This window comes from Vigna umbellata, chromosome 9 (genome assembly GCF_029865625.1).
Source record: "Vigna umbellata cultivar VRB3 chromosome 9, Vumbellata_1.0, whole genome shotgun sequence".
Classification (NCBI taxonomy): domain Eukaryota; kingdom Viridiplantae; phylum Streptophyta; class Magnoliopsida; order Fabales; family Fabaceae; genus Vigna; species Vigna umbellata.
The window spans coordinates 26,804,738-26,820,865 of NC_142173.1; the positions used below are offsets into that span (position 1 = coordinate 26,804,738).

Consider the following 16,128-nt stretch of genomic DNA (forward strand, 5'->3'; position numbering starts at 1 on the left):
TATACATATTTTAATGTAATAAAAGAAAACAAATAAGCAAAAATAAACACGTTTTCGTCAGTAAAATAAAGGTTTATTTATATATTTTGAAAAATATGTAATTCCATACAATTTTTGTAATATTTATATATTTTAAAAGAATATTTAATTCCATAAAATTTTTACAAAAATACAATCAAATTGTTAAAATTTCTATGAGGTAAACTTTATCCTTCTAAACATACTTTTTAACTTTAAAATAATTCATTTTTCAACACGTTCTTAAAAATATTTATCACTTAATTTTCAGTTACACAATAATCAATCTTTTCCAACCACAGTTGTGGTATATGATGAAACTATATACGAATATACTTGAACCATCCATAAAATAACAAAAGTGGAACATACTAGGAACTTAAGAGGTTAGATAAACATAGAACCATCCATATTAACAGGATCACCGAATCCATTTTTCCATCATCAACCTAAATTATTTTTTTATTTATTATTCATCGAAATTCATAAAGAATTACAACTTTTAACTAAGTATTTGTTAAAATGTGTTTTGTTCATTCATCCTAATTACTACAATTAACATAATATTTTCTGTAATTTTAACAAGTTAAATAGAGAAAAAAAAACGATGCTTTCTAAACTAGTTGTTAACTGCTAGTGCTAATTTGTCACAGTAGTTGATAGAAGAAGCTGGTGAAGTCAGCCTCAACGAGGGTGCCGTTTTAACATCCGAATCAATAGTCACAATCATCATCGTCCTCATCAATTTCAATTTCAATTTCAATTTCACACTTCTGCAAGCATATCGGTCACGCACTTTCTTTTCTTTCCCCAACCATCCTTGTCACGCTTCCGAATGCGTGATCATCACCATGTATATAACAACGTCCTCTTCCTCTTCCTCTTCGCTCCTCGGAGCAACCACACCCAAACTCCTCTCTTCCTCACCTTCTAGAACCTTCGCTTTTCCTCCTTCTTTCACTCCATACTCTTCCCGCAATCCCCTCCGCTCCTCCCTCCCGCGGTGGAGCCACCGCCTCCACCACGTCTCTCCCCTCACTCTCCGTCCTCCAATCAGAGCCGTCGCTCCCGCCGTCGAACGCTTCCACCGCGAAATCGCTAACACGGGTGCTTACGCGTCCTCTCTCGCAATTCTTAAGCATTTATGACATTCACCTCGTATCCGTTCATTTTTTAATTTCCGTTTTGAATTTCGCGTTTTGTTATCCATTTCATTGCATTCTGTTTAGCTTTCAGACACGAGCGTGCGGTTTTAGTCATTTTTTATTTATTTTACAGTTTTTGAAAAGAATAAATAATATATGCCAGCAGTGTGAATCTTTTTACACTGTCATTGAATGACAAATGGTCATAAAATGAATAGAAAGTTTCCGTGTGAGTGTATGTCTGTTAAACTCCTTTTTAATAGTTTTGAGGATTTTAATCACAAACATTTATCTAATGTATGATATGACTGACATTATAAAAATTGTGGATAATTTTTTATTGACTGACATTGTAAAACTTTTCATTTGAGAGGGCATGGGTATTAAAATGTTTTTAAAATTTACGATTTAATGTATCAACATTTGGTTTGGGAGTGGTGTGATTTGCACCATCTTATCTAGCTGTGATTCTGTGGATTTATAAGATGAGTTCAAGTTTCTAATGTAAAGTGCTGATTTTATGTTCCCGTAAATGTTCATTTCAGCCAACGAAAATCCTTTCAAGGGAAACTTGACGAGTCTCCCCAAGCCGGGTGGCGGGGAGTTTGGAAAGTTCTACAGTCTTCCTTCTCTCAATGATCCCAGAATTGGTAATTTGCTGACATGGCCTGCCTGACTTTGTTCATGCTTTGAATCATGCTATGTGTTAAGTATGATGGGGGTCTTGATTAAAATGATGTCAGTACTTTCATGTTTGTATTTTCTGTGTAATGTGTCATAGTCGTGTTACTGATGGTATCAGCTTTTCGCCTGTATAACAGACAGGTTACCATACTCCATCAGAATTTTACTTGAATCTGCCATTCGTAACTGTGACAATTTTCAAGTAAAAAAAGAAGATGTAGAGAAGATTCTTGCCTGGGAAATAAACTCTACGAAGCAAGTTGAGATTCCTTTCAAGCCCGCTCGTGTTCTCTTGCAGGTATCTTGTTGACTTCTGGAACCTGGATACGGCGAAATAGTTGTTAGGGATGGGTGATACCGAGTTGTATGTTTTATTCTTTTGAACATCTTTCTTCACCCCAGGATTTTACTGGAGTGCCGGTTGTCGTTGACCTGGCTTGCATGCGTGATGCTATGAATAAGCTTGGCAGTGATTCAAATAAGATCAATCCTCTGGTACGCTTCTTGCTTATCATTTGCATGTGTTTTTGTTCTGTATAAATTCTTGATCACAGTCACCAAAGAAATTTCAAAAGTTAACTGTACATCAGGGTGAGGTTCCTGTACCTTGAACTCATAATTACTTTTGTAATGTTACACCTAACGATATGTATGGGGAATCTGGTGTTGGGGTGTTTAAAGTATGTTAGTGGAAGGAACTCAAGAGTATCTTTTGAGGAAACTGGTGGGAAAATTTCATTTAAATTATGTGATGCAAATTGTTCTAAACCAGTTTGTCTTTAAAGCATTTAAATTAGCGTGGCTTATATATATGTAAATTATTTAGCTTAATGCCAATTTGCTTCAAGAAGAAATCTGACGCTCTAGAATTTGAAAAAATAACACTGTATTAGACAGATTTTCCTTATGTTTTATGTTTGTTAGAAGTTATTCTGACTTCCTAGGTATAATTACGGACAGGTTCTTGTTGATCTTGTCATTGATCATTCAGTTCAAGTTGATGTTACAAGGTCAGAAAATGCAGTGCAGGCCAATATGGAGCTTGAATTCCAGAGAAACAAGGAGAGATTTGCGTTTCTTAAATGGGGGTCAACTGCATTCCGTAATATGCTTGTTGTTCCTCCTGGTTCTGGTATAGTACATCAGGTAAATTTGGAAATATATATGCTAAATGACTTCATTGAATTTAGTTGTTCATTTTTAATTTATGTCCCGGACTTTTGGTTTGATGTGTTCAATTCCAGGTCAATCTTGAATATCTAGGAAGGGTTGTATTCAACAATGAGGGCCTCCTCTATCCCGACAGTGTGGTTGGGACTGATTCACATACAACTATGATAGACGGGCTTGGTGTTGCTGGATGGGGAGTTGGAGGTATTGAAGCCGAGGCAGCAATGCTTGGTCAGGTGCTTTATCCTGTGATCTTGATATATAAACATGTGCAGTGCGTGTAAATCTTAATTCTATTCCAAATGCTACTAATTAATGGATTATGATGACACATTGGACTCTCTTTGTATTTGTTTATTTGCTGTGTGCTGATTGCATTGTTGGGTGCTATGATTCTTAATAGCCTATGAGCATGGTTTTGCCTGGTGTTGTGGGGTTCAAGTTATATGGAAAACTGGGCAATGGTGTAACAGCAACAGACTTAGTTCTAACTGTGACTCAAATTCTCCGAAAGCATGGTGTTGTGGGGAAGTTTGTTGAATTTTATGGTAATTAAGTTCTCTTGAGGCCTACTGTCTCATAACGTTTTCCTTTTTTCTCAACTTACACTGATTGTCCTTACTAATTAACAATTATTTGTTTTGTTATCTAGGTGATGGTATGGGTGAATTATCTTTGGCTGATAGGGCCACTATTGCTAATATGTCTCCTGAATATGGTGCCACCATGGGCTTCTTCCCTGTGGATCATGTTACTTTGCAATATCTCAAGTTAACTGGAAGGAGTGACGACAATGTAAGTACCATCTATCTGTTCATTTATTTTTTGCTAATGCGAAGTGCTTATATATCGATTGATCTTCTTTTGTCTGGACACAGGTGGCCATGATAGAGTCTTATCTCAGGGCAAACAAACTGTTTGTTGACTATAATGAGGTAATGTTGGTAGCATTATTGCTCTACAAACTTGTCCTTTTTCAAAACGACGGATGCATGTATATATGTTGGAGGTGTAGAACTCTAATTTATTTTCCATGAATTCAGCCTCAACAAGACAGAGTGTATACATCACATCTTGAATTAAACCTTTCCGAAGTTGAACCATGTATTTCAGGACCAAAGAGGTAATATTCTGTGTTTGTTTGTTGCCCTGTATTGCATTATAGGTTTTATTTCACTTTATATCCTATTGCCGAAATATTCTTTGATATTAAATGATATTCTTTGTAGACCTCATGATCGGGTGCCTTTGAAAGAAATGAAGGCTGACTGGCATGCTTGTCTTGATAACAAAGTTGGGTTTAAGGTTAGTAATGCTATGATAACAGAGTTTGGTTTTATAAGAAAATAATTTGTAGTCTACATGTTGAATTAGCTGTTGGTAGTTAGTTGTAAGAAAAATCGCTATTTTCTACTCTTTTGGTTGTGATAAAATGCTAATTAGGTTCTTAATCTCACATTCAGTATTTGTCTTCTGCAATGGACAAATTAATAACATTGTTTGATTACCATTGGTTGTTTACCTGGATTTTCATTGTTTAAAACAAGTTGATTTTCTTGCACAAAAGTAAATTTTTTAAAATAACCAAGAACCATCAGATTCAGACATCAACAATTCTTTATTTTAGTTTTTTTATTTGTTTAAATTTTAGACCTTCAACTTGCAGATTCGTTAAAAAAATCTGTAGAATAAACAATGGCCATTTTTATGATGTTTCATAAACTTACTATGACTGAAGCAGCAATGCTATGCTGTCATAACCAATTGTAGTACCCATTCGTTGCATGGGGATGATGTATAACTAATAAATTAATCGAGTGAATAAATTAGTTAACTGTAAATTTTCCTATTTTCTTTCATAAAAATTTACACACACGCATGTAACTAAAGTTAATCTTGCACGGAGAAATAGAAAGGATTATATAATTTGATTTTACATTGTTATGTAACTACCTAAATATATATTAATCAAGTCAAAGAAATTTATTTTTTTATTGGAAAGAAAAATGTAGTAAGAAGCTGAATAAGAAAAAAGTTTATATTTATACTAAATTTGTTAAAATAATGAATTAACTATAAAAGGATTCATTTGCTAATTCATATACCAAACCCCAGCCCCTTGTCTTTATTAGTGCTTATGTAAGTTACTGAAAAATCTCCTCTTTCAAACTGCATCCTGACTTGAATCTGAGTTCAATTTGGCGAATCGTGGGTTGTCACATATAACAAGACATTTTTTCTTCATTGTAATTGAATATGAAGAAGTGGAATCATACATGTTTCATTGACTGTTGTCTGATGAGAACCCTACATGAATATGAGATACTGCATTTCCTAAATGTATTATTTCAAAACAGGGGTTTGCAATACCAAAAGAGGCACAAGGAAACGTTGCAAAGTTTGATTTTCATGGGCAGCCAGCGGAGCTCAAGCATGGCAGTGTTGTGATTGCTGCAATCACAAGCTGTACAAATACATCAAACCCTAGTGTTATGCTTGGGGCTGGTCTTGTTGCGAAAAAGGCTCGAGAACTTGGTTTGCAGGTTAGTTAACTAATATAATTGTATAAAAGACTGTAAAAAAGCTAGTTCCCTTTTTCAGGATGAAGTCCTCCTACCTTCTATTGTCTGTTTCCCTTGACAATAAATGGAAAAAATAGTACGTATCTTATGCGGTCCTTTTCTTGATTCTAATTGTTTCTGTCTTTACTATTTTTCCAGGTCAAGCCTTGGGTTAAAACAAGTCTTGCTCCAGGCTCTGGAGTTGTCACAAAATATCTACACCAGAGGTATTATGTGTTTTCTATTAGAACGCTTATGCAGTAGCTTATATTATAACGTAGTCACTTACCGTCTGTATAATTTAGTAAAAATATATTCATTATTTTGCATCTATTTCTTCTTTCTGGCAGTGGACTGCAAAAATATCTAAACGAACAAGGTTTTCATATAGTTGGATTTGGGTGTACTACATGTATTGGCAATTCAGGAGAGCTGGATGAATCCGTTTCTTCTGCCATCTCAGAGAATGGTGATCTTTATAACAGAATACAATTTCTTGAACTGAAGCCCATATCTCTGCTACTCTCGGTTTTCTCAGATAACTTTATTCTTTTGTAACTTTTAGATTCCTACCAGTCTCCTAGACATGCTTTGCCTTATAATAGCTAATTAGATAATGTTTTCCTAATTATACCTTAAGATACACTTTCTAGTTTCTTAAACATACTGTGCCTTATGCTTTCTTTCTTGATTTTGTTTTTTGTGTGCTTTGATGCAGACATTGTAGCAGCTGCTGTGTTGTCTGGGAACCGTAATTTTGAGGGCCGAGTGCATCCGTTGACAAGAGCTAACTACCTTGCCTCTCCTCCTCTGGTTGTTGCTTATGCACTTGCTGGCACGGTATGCATGTCTAATTCATAATCCTAATGTGTATAATTTGTTTTTTGTTCTTTCTGTTTTTCTGTAACATTGGCTGATTTTCGTCTTTCTTTATTAAGGATAATAGTTATTTGATTCATTCTTTGGATGTAAAGAAAATAGAAAAATCATTAACTTATAGCTAGCTAATCACAAGCATTGTTACTGACTGCTAGTTAGACAATATGCATCATTCTCATTTGTATGCCCGAATATGGGCATATTTGAGCATATTTTCCTCTACATAAAAAAGTACATCACACTGAATATTTGCTGAATACATTAGTGTATTTGGAGTCAAATAGAATACCAATGCTATATATCCTTTATATTCTTCCCAATTTCCTCATAACAAATTAGGTGGCTTTATTTTATATGGATACTTGCAAGTTATATCCAAAGTCTAGTTAGCTATGCACTCAAACATACAATAAGGGGGACTATTTGGTTTGGAAAATGTTTTCATATTTTTTTTTTTGCAAATAAATATTAAAAATTCCACTTTGTTTTTTTTTTTTAATTTTATAAAACAAGCATGGTAAATAATTAAATCCACTTGTCACGCCTGTACAAATTTTTGAAAATAAGAAATGAAAACTGTGAATGTTTTCTCAACCCAAATAGGCCCTTGTATGTTTGTCCTTTTTGTGTAGCAAAATCGTATTTTACTATGAAAATAATTTTATTTTTGAAAGTGATGGTTAATGTCATATCGTAAACTAATGTGTTTGCAATGTTCTATTGACTATGAATACAAGGTTTATTTAGCTTCATTGGTTTAGGGATGATGTTTTTTTTAATGAATTTGATGATACAATTTAACTCAAGAAAAGTAAAACCGCAAATGTTGTTGGACCTTTTCTTCATTTACCTTTGGGTCAAATTTCCAGGTTGACATTGATTTTGAGAAGGAGCCAATTGGGACAGGGGAGAATGGAAAGAATGTGTACTTGAGGGATATCTGGCCATCTACTGAAGAAATTGCTGAGGTAATTGATGTCTAATTTTGTCAGATCTGAGCAGACTCAACTTCTGGAATTTTGTTTTCTTTCTTTTTCTTATTTTTTGAGACGAGGAATTTCAACAGAAACAGTGGACACCAGAAGGCTATACTAGTTAGAAAATTATAAGAAAATATCTCCGAATTGTCTGAACCGAGTTCAAACCACATGAGTTTAATTTCACATCCAAATTCTTATCCATCCTTTATTGTCTTTCTTTTGCCCTACATCTAACTTAACAAGTTTCCATCTTTCTCTCTCTTCCATTTCAATAACTAACTCTTCTCACTGATTCCTTTATTATATGAAATTTAGTCTAAATATGCAGTGGTTTATATGGTAAGAATAACTTTGGGGGATGTTTGTTCCTAGGCTGTCCAATCCAGCGTGTTGCCTGACATGTTCCGAAGCACATACGAGGCTGTTACCAAAGGGAATTCTATGTGGAATCATCTACAAGTTCCTGCTGACAGTCTCTACTCGTGGGACCTCAACTCAACATATATCCATGAACCTCCATACTTCAAGAACATGACAATGGATCCTCCAGGACCTCATGGTGTAAAAGATGCTTATTGTCTACTGAAGTTTGGTGACAGTATAACCACTGATCATATTTCTCCAGCTGGAAGCATTCACAAGGATAGTCCTGCTGCTAAATACCTTCTTGAGCGGGGTGTGGAACCCAAGGATTTTAATTCTTATGGAAGTCGTCGAGGCAATGATGAAGTGATGGCAAGGGGAACTTTTGCCAACATTCGCCTTGTTAACAAGCTCTTGAATGGGGATGTTGGCCCGAAGACGATTCATGTTCCAACTGGGGAGAAGCTCTATGTGTTTGAGGCAGCAACGGTTAGTTATGTCCTACTCATATATGACATGCTTTAACTCACTCCTTTTGAGCTTTCAAACATGAAAACATACTGCATTCTCTGTGTGTGTGTGTGTGTGTGTATATTATTTTTTTTTCTGTTGCTGATGTTTTTCTATATTATCAAAATACTAGCTGAGAATGTCTTTATGGCGATCTTTTCATAATGCTACATTCCTAATTAATCCGTTTACTTCCCTAAATGTATCAGCTATCGAATCTTGCTTGTTCAAGTGGATAATAGAGACTTCTAACTATAAGCACTACATGCAAAGCACTAGGGCATGTGAACATTATCCCTTGATTTGGTTCTAGGTAGCAATGAGCCTTTAATGACATGGTGTCAATGGTATTATTGTAACGCTGAATGCTCTGCCTACCGTGCATCAAACACACTTTCCTCTTTTCTTCTCCCTTACCGTGTGCCGAAAGGCGCACCACAACGCCCCCCCCCCCCCCCCCCCCTATCGTCTGCTTCCATTCGTATGCACGAAAAGCGTGCAAACCAAGAAGAAAACCCCTATAATTGTGTCAAAGAAAGTGATAGACCTTTGTTTTCTAAACCCCTATAATTGTTTTTCTCATGCCAGAGATACATGGCTTCTGGGCAAGACACCATTGTGGTAGCTGGAGCTGAATATGGCAGTGGAAGTTCTAGAGATTGGGCTGCCAAGGGTCCAATGCTACTGGTGAGTTCCTTTATATATTATGACATGCGATTAAATTGAATTTTCGTTAATCAATATTCATGGTGGCTGATGACCCTTGCATTTCAATAGGGAGTGAAAGCTGTGATTGCTAAAAGTTTTGAGAGAATTCATCGCAGTAATTTGGTAGGAATGGGTATTATTCCGCTTTGCTTCAAATCCGGTGAGGATGCAGACACATTGGGATTAACTGGTCATGAACGTTATACAATTGACCTCCCAAGTACAATCATTGAGATTAGGCCTGGCCAAGATGTGACAGTCACAACTGATAATGGAAAATCTTTTACCTGCACCATACGCTTTGATACAGAGGTAATTTAAGTTTTTCATCGAGTCATGTTTTCACACTTTTTTAAGTTGCAATACTATTACTTTCTCCGTTATAACAATTGTATTTTCAGGTCGAACTTGCTTACTTCAACCACGGCGGCATCCTTCCATATGTCATAAGAAACCTCATCAAGGAGTGAAGCAATTATCGGTGGAAAACTGCAAGGTCATTGTATCAATGTGCTTTTTAACGTGTAAAATATGAGAATAATTTTCCGGGAGATAGGAAATATTTTTTTATTTTAGGGAGATTTTGGCATTTTTACGTTTATTAATCTATAGGCCCGTAAAGAATTATATTAGTTTGATTGCGCCTGCCCTTGAAATTGGGGACAATTATGGAAGCCCACTTGAAGTGTGAGTCTGCCAATTAGAATTTAGCACGTTATATTTTCCCATAAACATATTAGGCATCTATTTCATAACACGGAAATTTTATTAAAAAAACAAACGAGAATCACACCAAACTCATCAAAATACATCACACAGATAAAAAGTACCTATATGAGGAAAAAATTAAGAAGTATACATAGATCCAATACAATTAGGAGAAAAATTAAAGTTCAATAATTAAATTCCTTGACATATTAAATTTGCTCACAATCCAAAAAGCTTTTAAAACTTATTATAATTTTTAAGAAATCATTGATTTGAAAGATTTAGTCTTAAATTTATTTGCCTTATATTTATTGCAGTTTGAACTAACTTATCGTTTTCTTTAGAATAAGAATATTTTCTTCCATTAAGCATATTAATTTATTTAGAAATTATTTTCAATTTCTCTAGAAAAATTATTTTCTTAGACGTCAAAAGAATTAGGAATTATTTCAAAATTATAATTTATAATTAGGTGAATCTAAATGTTGTAAAACTTGCAAACTATTCACAGTTCTAAACATGCACAACACAATTTGGCCCAAGCTATGATTGAGCAAGAATGTATAATATAGGCTCTCTTATAGGATCTACTACCAGAGGCTTTAAAATTGAACTTAAAGAGTCTTAATTCTTTTCTCTCAACTAGAAATTACATTAACATCTTGTAATTGTCGATTAGATAGATCATCACCCATCATTTTACCATCTGGACAAAAATGAGGCAATTTCCCACACTCCACATTAGCAATAAACATAAATTGTGGTTTTTTCACCAAAATTTGATAAGACAAATTAGATAATAAATCAACCACATGCAAAGAAACCTTGAGACTTATTTTTTGTGTAATCATCTATAGATAAAGATGTGTCAATACCACACACATTTGAGAAAATCGCCTTTGATTGCCAATATTCAAAAGAAAGACCATGTATGCGCACCAACATTGAGTTTATGAATTTCATAAAAGCTGAAACAAAATTGTTAGTCCTATAAAAAAACACAAAAAGTTTGGAGAGATAAATTCTAAACTCCAACTGTCAAAACCTTTTTTATATTCTCAAACAAAGAAAAAAGCATACTCATAGAATTTTTTGCCAAGAGGAATCACTTTTCATTAACCCAGATGTTTCCAAGCCATATCAAGCTTTTTACAAAGATATGAATGTGTGAGATGTTTATTTTAGTTTGTTAACAAAATAGGCCTAAGAAAATTATTTTTGCACTTTCCAAACCAGCTAGATAAACTTCTTCAACAATTCACATCGAGATCATATTTACCTTTATGCAAGGAGAGGATAAATGTGATAAAGGATTATCACATGCATTAAGGACCTGGGTAAATGTTCCTTTTTGTGTCTACACATTGAAAGAAGATTTAAATCCTAAACTGTGCTCCTGAAGTAGGACCACGAGTGGTAACTCTAAGCCCATGTTCACGCCCTACAACCAAATGCAAAAGAGACAATGAAAATCACAACCCATTTTAAACAAATGTGTTGTTAGCTAGTCGTACTCTCCCTTAGAGTTTATATTTCACCATTGCATGATTTAATCTTTTTTGTTTTAATTAAAGTAATTGTAATATATACGAATATAGATTATATGGATATAAACTATTCTCTTAATTATATAAAATAAGATATCATCTTAATTATTATTTAATTAGATTAAAACATAATTGAGAAATCAAAGAATTTATTAATCAAGGCAACAATTGAGAACTTAAATTTAAAGAATGAATTTTCTTTAAAAATAATTAAATAATTATTTATTGTTATTTATTTTTATTATTATCCACTTTATCTTAATATATTTTTATAATCTTTAATTTAATTTTATTTATTATTATCTATTTTGATCTTATATATACAACTATGATTAATTATTGTATTTTTTTAATATTTGTTGAGTTACTCTTTAATTTTTGTATCAATTTAAATTAATTTTTTTAACATGACATATTAATACATATGTTTCATTACACGACACTGTTAAACAATTATACTAAATGAAAATGATAATAAAAAAATATAATATTAATTTAACTTAAAAATCAAAACAAATATTTTTTAAAAATAAAAAAGTTAATTAATTTTTATTAATCAACTCATTTATATAAGAATGACTTGTTCACATAAAAAATTATATAATTTCATAAAAGTAAATGAAAATACTAAAAGGTTGAATAAAAAAATTATTTAAAAATTTAAAACTGAAATTATATAATAGTATATATTTTTGTTTATAAGCACAAATTTTATTTATATGATTAAATTTATATAATCACATTTTTTTATACCATTTTATATTTACAAACTAAAACACTTTTAATTTAATAAATTCATCTATTAATCCTTAACATATAAATTAGGACTTATCATTACAAGTCAAAATTATTAGCTAATACCAGGGAAAGATCCAAAACCTAGAACAACATAGGTGTTCCTCCCACCAGATCCTCGCCGTTCATCGCGTTGGGTCTCCACACGCCCCCAAATTCCCACTGTCACACCACCCACTCCATACTTGTCACTCTCTCTTCTCTCGAATCGTCATTCCTCCAATCTCCCAGAATTCATCACCAGAACACGATGTCTTGGGTCCTCCGATCTACGAAGTCTAAGTTGCTCTCTTCTTCCTCTTCTTCACTTTCCAGAACCTTCCCTTCCTTTTCTCGCACCGCTCATCAACTCCCTCACAATCAGATCGGAGCTCTCTCTCCTCTCACCGATCTCTTCCACCGCAACACCGCCTCCACACCTCTCGGTAACGCCCTTCGCTCTCACTTTCATCTTTCCATTTCCTTATTCAATGCCTTTTATTTTCATCCATCCTTCGCATTCTCTTTTGTTTCCGCTCCTATCACCACGCATTTCCAATTAACGCAAACATATCTATGCTCTTATTAATAACGCCAAACACAGAAAGTAGCTCATCACCGCTTCATTTTCTTAATCGCGTTTTCTTGATTTCGATTAATCTCGTGATTCCTGTTGCTCTACGACCTTAATTTGTTTGTACTCCTGGTGCCGACTTTAATTTTCTGCTTCTGATTGTCTAATTCCTTTGATGCTAATGTCGTTTCAGCTAAGGAAAACGCTTTTGGCGGAAACGTGACTGGTCTTCCCAAAGTTCCTGCGAATAAGCTTGGCTGTGATTCTAATGCGATCGATTCATTGGTATGCGTCTTTTCCGTCATTGTTAATGAGATTTCAAACTCCAACCGCACTTGATGGAGCGAAATATGTTTTGTGTACTTTTAACTTGATATTGCTTGTGTGAAGTTACATTTGTATATCTCGTTTTTGCTCCCTCTAGACCGAGGAAATAGGGAATAGGGAAGCTGTCGTTGCTGATGCAACTTTGATTTGACTAGTCTGATTAAATCTAATAATTTTGATCCCTTTTTACTTCGATCTTAGTTTATGAAACGTTCTGAAGTTGTTACAAGACTAGTGAGTTCTGGTCGTGCTATAGTAGTGTTCCGGTAAAAGGCTATGAGCCTGAAACCGAAAACAAAAGAATGATAAAAACCTTTTTGACTCAAAGTTTATAACTACCTTTAGGCCAAAATCATTTCCGCCCCATCATTAGGCCAAATGAAGATTCTGAGTCACTAGAAAGAGGATTGTGTTTATCTTCTTGGAAAAAGCATATGGGGTCTTCTTTTTTGTTACGAAAAGTGAAAAGCAACATTTTCACAGATAAAGAGCATAATCATTTATCACCTTCAAATCAATAAGGAAAAAAAGATAAGATTTATTTACCGATAAGATGTTTGTGCTCCTTCCAGCTCTCTGTTAGAGTTTTAAGAGAAGAAAGTAGAGAGACATAGTTGATGCAAGAAAGTTTGATTTCTTAGTCCATTTAGAAATCTGTTACAACAAATATAATATAGCTACCAGGTAACTTGATCTACAAAGATCAGAAATAGTCACAGCCAGCTACAAGGAACAGAAACTAAGGGTAGTCAAAATCGTGATTTCACTCAATATCGAAAAGGGAAGTATGGATTGGAAATTGGGAGATCATAACACGGATCAAGATCCTACAACATTTATGAAATTCATGTATGTGCACAGATACATGTGTGTGCGCGCATGCGTACTAAAGTAACAAAAATCATTATATCACACTTGAAGTACATAATTGAACTTAAGTTCGACATGATAAGCTAAAACTAATATAATAAGCATGTAAAACAGTAAGGCAAAAAACGTAATTACATTGTAAGCACACCATCGTAATTACAAAACAATAAGCCAATAGCTCTATTAATTCAAATAATCTTGCAAGTTTAAATCCAAAATTGCTCAAGAGATGTTCAAATCCATTTCCAATTCCATTTCCTTCACCATTCAAATTAGTAATGTCTAAATAATTCTGAGGTGTAATTTCATCATCCTCTTCAACTTGGATTGGAACTAAGTTTTCATCCAAACCTAACCCTTCATTCTGCTCATGCTATCCTCCGTAATCCACCAGTCATCAAAACCTAATCCCAGGTGGCGGTGTCTTTTTGAACATTTTTGCTTTCCGGCAATTGTTGTGTACTTTTAGCATTTTTTCTTTTTAGTAGATGTAGTGTCCTCTAATCAGTTTTAACAAGTTTGACTCATGATACATATATATTCTAGTTTTAGAGGAAATGTTAAAGATATGATTTGAAAGGAAAAAGCATATTGAAGATCGGTTGTCATTTTAACAGAGAAAGTCACATCAAGGAAATATCTAATAGCTGTCAGTTTTGGCAATCGACATGTTTGCCTCAAGGGGTTGTGTTGATGACATTGTTAACAAGCTTGTCTCATGATACATATGTTCTAAATTGAGAGGGAGTGTTAGAGATATGATTTGATTACATTAAACTGAAAGATATGATAGGATTCGATAGGGACATATCTTACCAAATATTTGACAGTGATATTGTATTTTTTTCTTCATTATAAATAAGAGTATTTGTGTATATACAACACATGAAATTCATTATATTATTTCTCGGTTTCTCTTTTCTCAGCATGGTACTGAAGTAGTACCATCCTATGTGACCTATTTTGTCATTAATCCTTTCAACATTCTCTAATACAAATATTGAACCGGTGCACACCCTTACGCCTGAAAATGTGATACAAATAATTAGTTTAGCTCTGTTTAGTTTCTAATTCCAGTGGAATTGTTCTTTTATGTCAGATGCATAAAGCTTCTGGACTGTACACCACTATGCTGGCTGGAGCTAGATATGGCACTAGAGGTTCTGCTGCTCAGAGTCCAATGCTAATGGTGAGTTCCTATATTGTGAGTTATCTATGATTGAATTGAATCATTTGTCTTCTCTTACTTGGCTGATGACATTTTCACTCATAAGGGAGTCAATACTGTGATGGCTAGAAGTTTTGAGAGAAGTATGGAAGCTGGCACGTTTGGAATGATTGGTCATAAACGTTGCATGAGTGACGTCCCAAGTAAAACCAGTGAGACAAACCCATCTGGTTTTCGTCCATTATCTCCTCATCTCCCTCTTTATCAGCCTCAACTCTCTTCAACTCTCTCAATTTTTAATAGAATTGCTGGAGCTTTCTTAGCCGCTGTCATTTTACTTTTTTATATGATATATATAAAAATGGGTTCGGTTAGCCTCACCTATGACTCTTTCTACCAGTTCATATTTTATTCATCAAAACTACACCTATTTGTCATGGAGATTTCTGCCTTAGCCGTGACCTACCATCTGTATAGTGCAATTCGTCATTTACGCATATGATTTGAGTCAACAACTGACACCCGAACTTTACGTTTGAACCTTAGGTAACATGCTTTTCCTTGATTCATTTTCAGTTTTTATGATTGCAATTATAAGACCCAAGCGAGCTCTGTAATCAGGGTTTGCTTGGGGTTGAGTCGTATTTTTCTTACCATGGATTAGTGTATAATGTCGTCTTTTCAGGTGGTGGAACTTTACTTACTCGACCTTGGAGGCATACTTCCATATGTCAGTCTTAAAGAACTTAAGAAATGGGAATTTGAATTCTTGCAGTTATTTCTTTTCGACTTAATAATCACAATTCTCGATGTTTAGTGCTGAGCAATACTGCATTTATTTCGGTCATGGTTTTTTGCAGTCTTCTTAACTTGCGTGTAAGTAACTAATGCATTTAATAAATGCTATCTTTTGGGGAATTGAAATAAATTTTCTTACACGATTCAGGGCATTATTTATTGCTTATTCTTTATTTTGGAAGATATATGAATGAATTTAAAGTAAACTAGAGGTAGAAATATGCACATTAGAGATTTGATTAAAATTATTTATTATGGTAACTAGAAGAGGGGACATTTTTTAAGACGAGTGTAGTCACGTTATCCATCCCATTCGGCTGAAACTTTTGCATGGAGAAATAGAA

General features: G+C 34.1%; 2 protein-coding genes across 3 annotated transcripts; both read left to right on the plus strand.

The window, feature by feature from the left end:
* Positions 1 to 664: 664 nt before the first annotated feature.
* LOC124822414 (aconitate hydratase, cytoplasmic-like) lies at positions 665 to 9,703 on the plus strand. Its single transcript, XM_047294406.2, has 20 exons — positions 665 to 1,125; positions 1,709 to 1,813; positions 1,985 to 2,145; positions 2,250 to 2,342; positions 2,808 to 2,993; positions 3,092 to 3,253; positions 3,421 to 3,565; positions 3,670 to 3,812; positions 3,896 to 3,952; positions 4,061 to 4,140; positions 4,247 to 4,322; positions 5,375 to 5,560; positions 5,738 to 5,805; positions 5,929 to 6,047; positions 6,297 to 6,418; positions 7,327 to 7,425; positions 7,810 to 8,289; positions 8,899 to 8,997; positions 9,088 to 9,330; positions 9,420 to 9,703. Exons 1-20 carry the CDS (start codon positions 870 to 872, stop codon positions 9,486 to 9,488), a joined length of 2,949 nt encoding a protein of 982 aa, XP_047150362.1. The 5' UTR covers positions 665 to 869; the 3' UTR covers positions 9,489 to 9,703.
* Positions 9,704 to 12,127: 2,424 nt separating this feature from the next.
* On the plus strand, positions 12,128 to 15,927 carry LOC124822418 (uncharacterized). Of its 2 annotated transcripts, none has more exons than XM_088098156.1 (5): positions 12,128 to 12,493; positions 12,815 to 12,906; positions 14,918 to 15,007; positions 15,093 to 15,532; positions 15,651 to 15,927. In XM_088098156.1, the coding sequence occupies exons 1-4, from the start codon at positions 12,319 to 12,321 to the stop codon at positions 15,486 to 15,488; spliced, it is 753 nt and encodes a 250-aa protein (XP_087954282.1). In that variant the 5' UTR covers positions 12,128 to 12,318; the 3' UTR covers positions 15,489 to 15,532; positions 15,651 to 15,927. The 2 variants fall into 2 exon arrangements, with proteins under 2 accessions (XP_087954282.1, XP_047150371.1); XM_047294415.2 differs by having other exon boundaries at positions 12,129 to 12,493; positions 15,672 to 15,927.
* The last annotated feature ends 201 nt before the right edge of the window (positions 15,928 to 16,128 follow it).

What these genes read in the sequence shown, in the direction of transcription:
- LOC124822414 (XM_047294406.2), top strand. Translation starts at nt 870, where the DNA reads ATGTATATAACAACGTCCTCTTCCTCTTCCTCTTCGCTCCTCGGAGCA. An exon ending in TCTCAATGATCCCAGAATTG is followed by an intron (nt 1,814 to 1,984) that starts GTAATTTGCTGA and finishes CCTGTATAACAG; the next exon opens with ACAGGTTACCATACTCCATC. An exon ending in CCAAGGGTCCAATGCTACTG is followed by an intron (nt 8,998 to 9,087) that starts GTGAGTTCCTTT and finishes GCATTTCAATAG; the next exon opens with GGAGTGAAAGCTGTGATTGC.
- LOC124822418 (XM_088098156.1), top strand. Translation starts at nt 12,319, where the DNA reads ATGTCTTGGGTCCTCCGATCTACGAAGTCTAAGTTGCTCTCTTCTTCC. An exon ending in CACCGCCTCCACACCTCTCG is followed by an intron (nt 12,494 to 12,814) that starts GTAACGCCCTTC and finishes ATGTCGTTTCAG; the next exon opens with CTAAGGAAAACGCTTTTGGC. An exon ending in CTAATGCGATCGATTCATTG is followed by an intron (nt 12,907 to 14,917) that starts GTATGCGTCTTT and finishes CTTTTATGTCAG; the next exon opens with ATGCATAAAGCTTCTGGACT.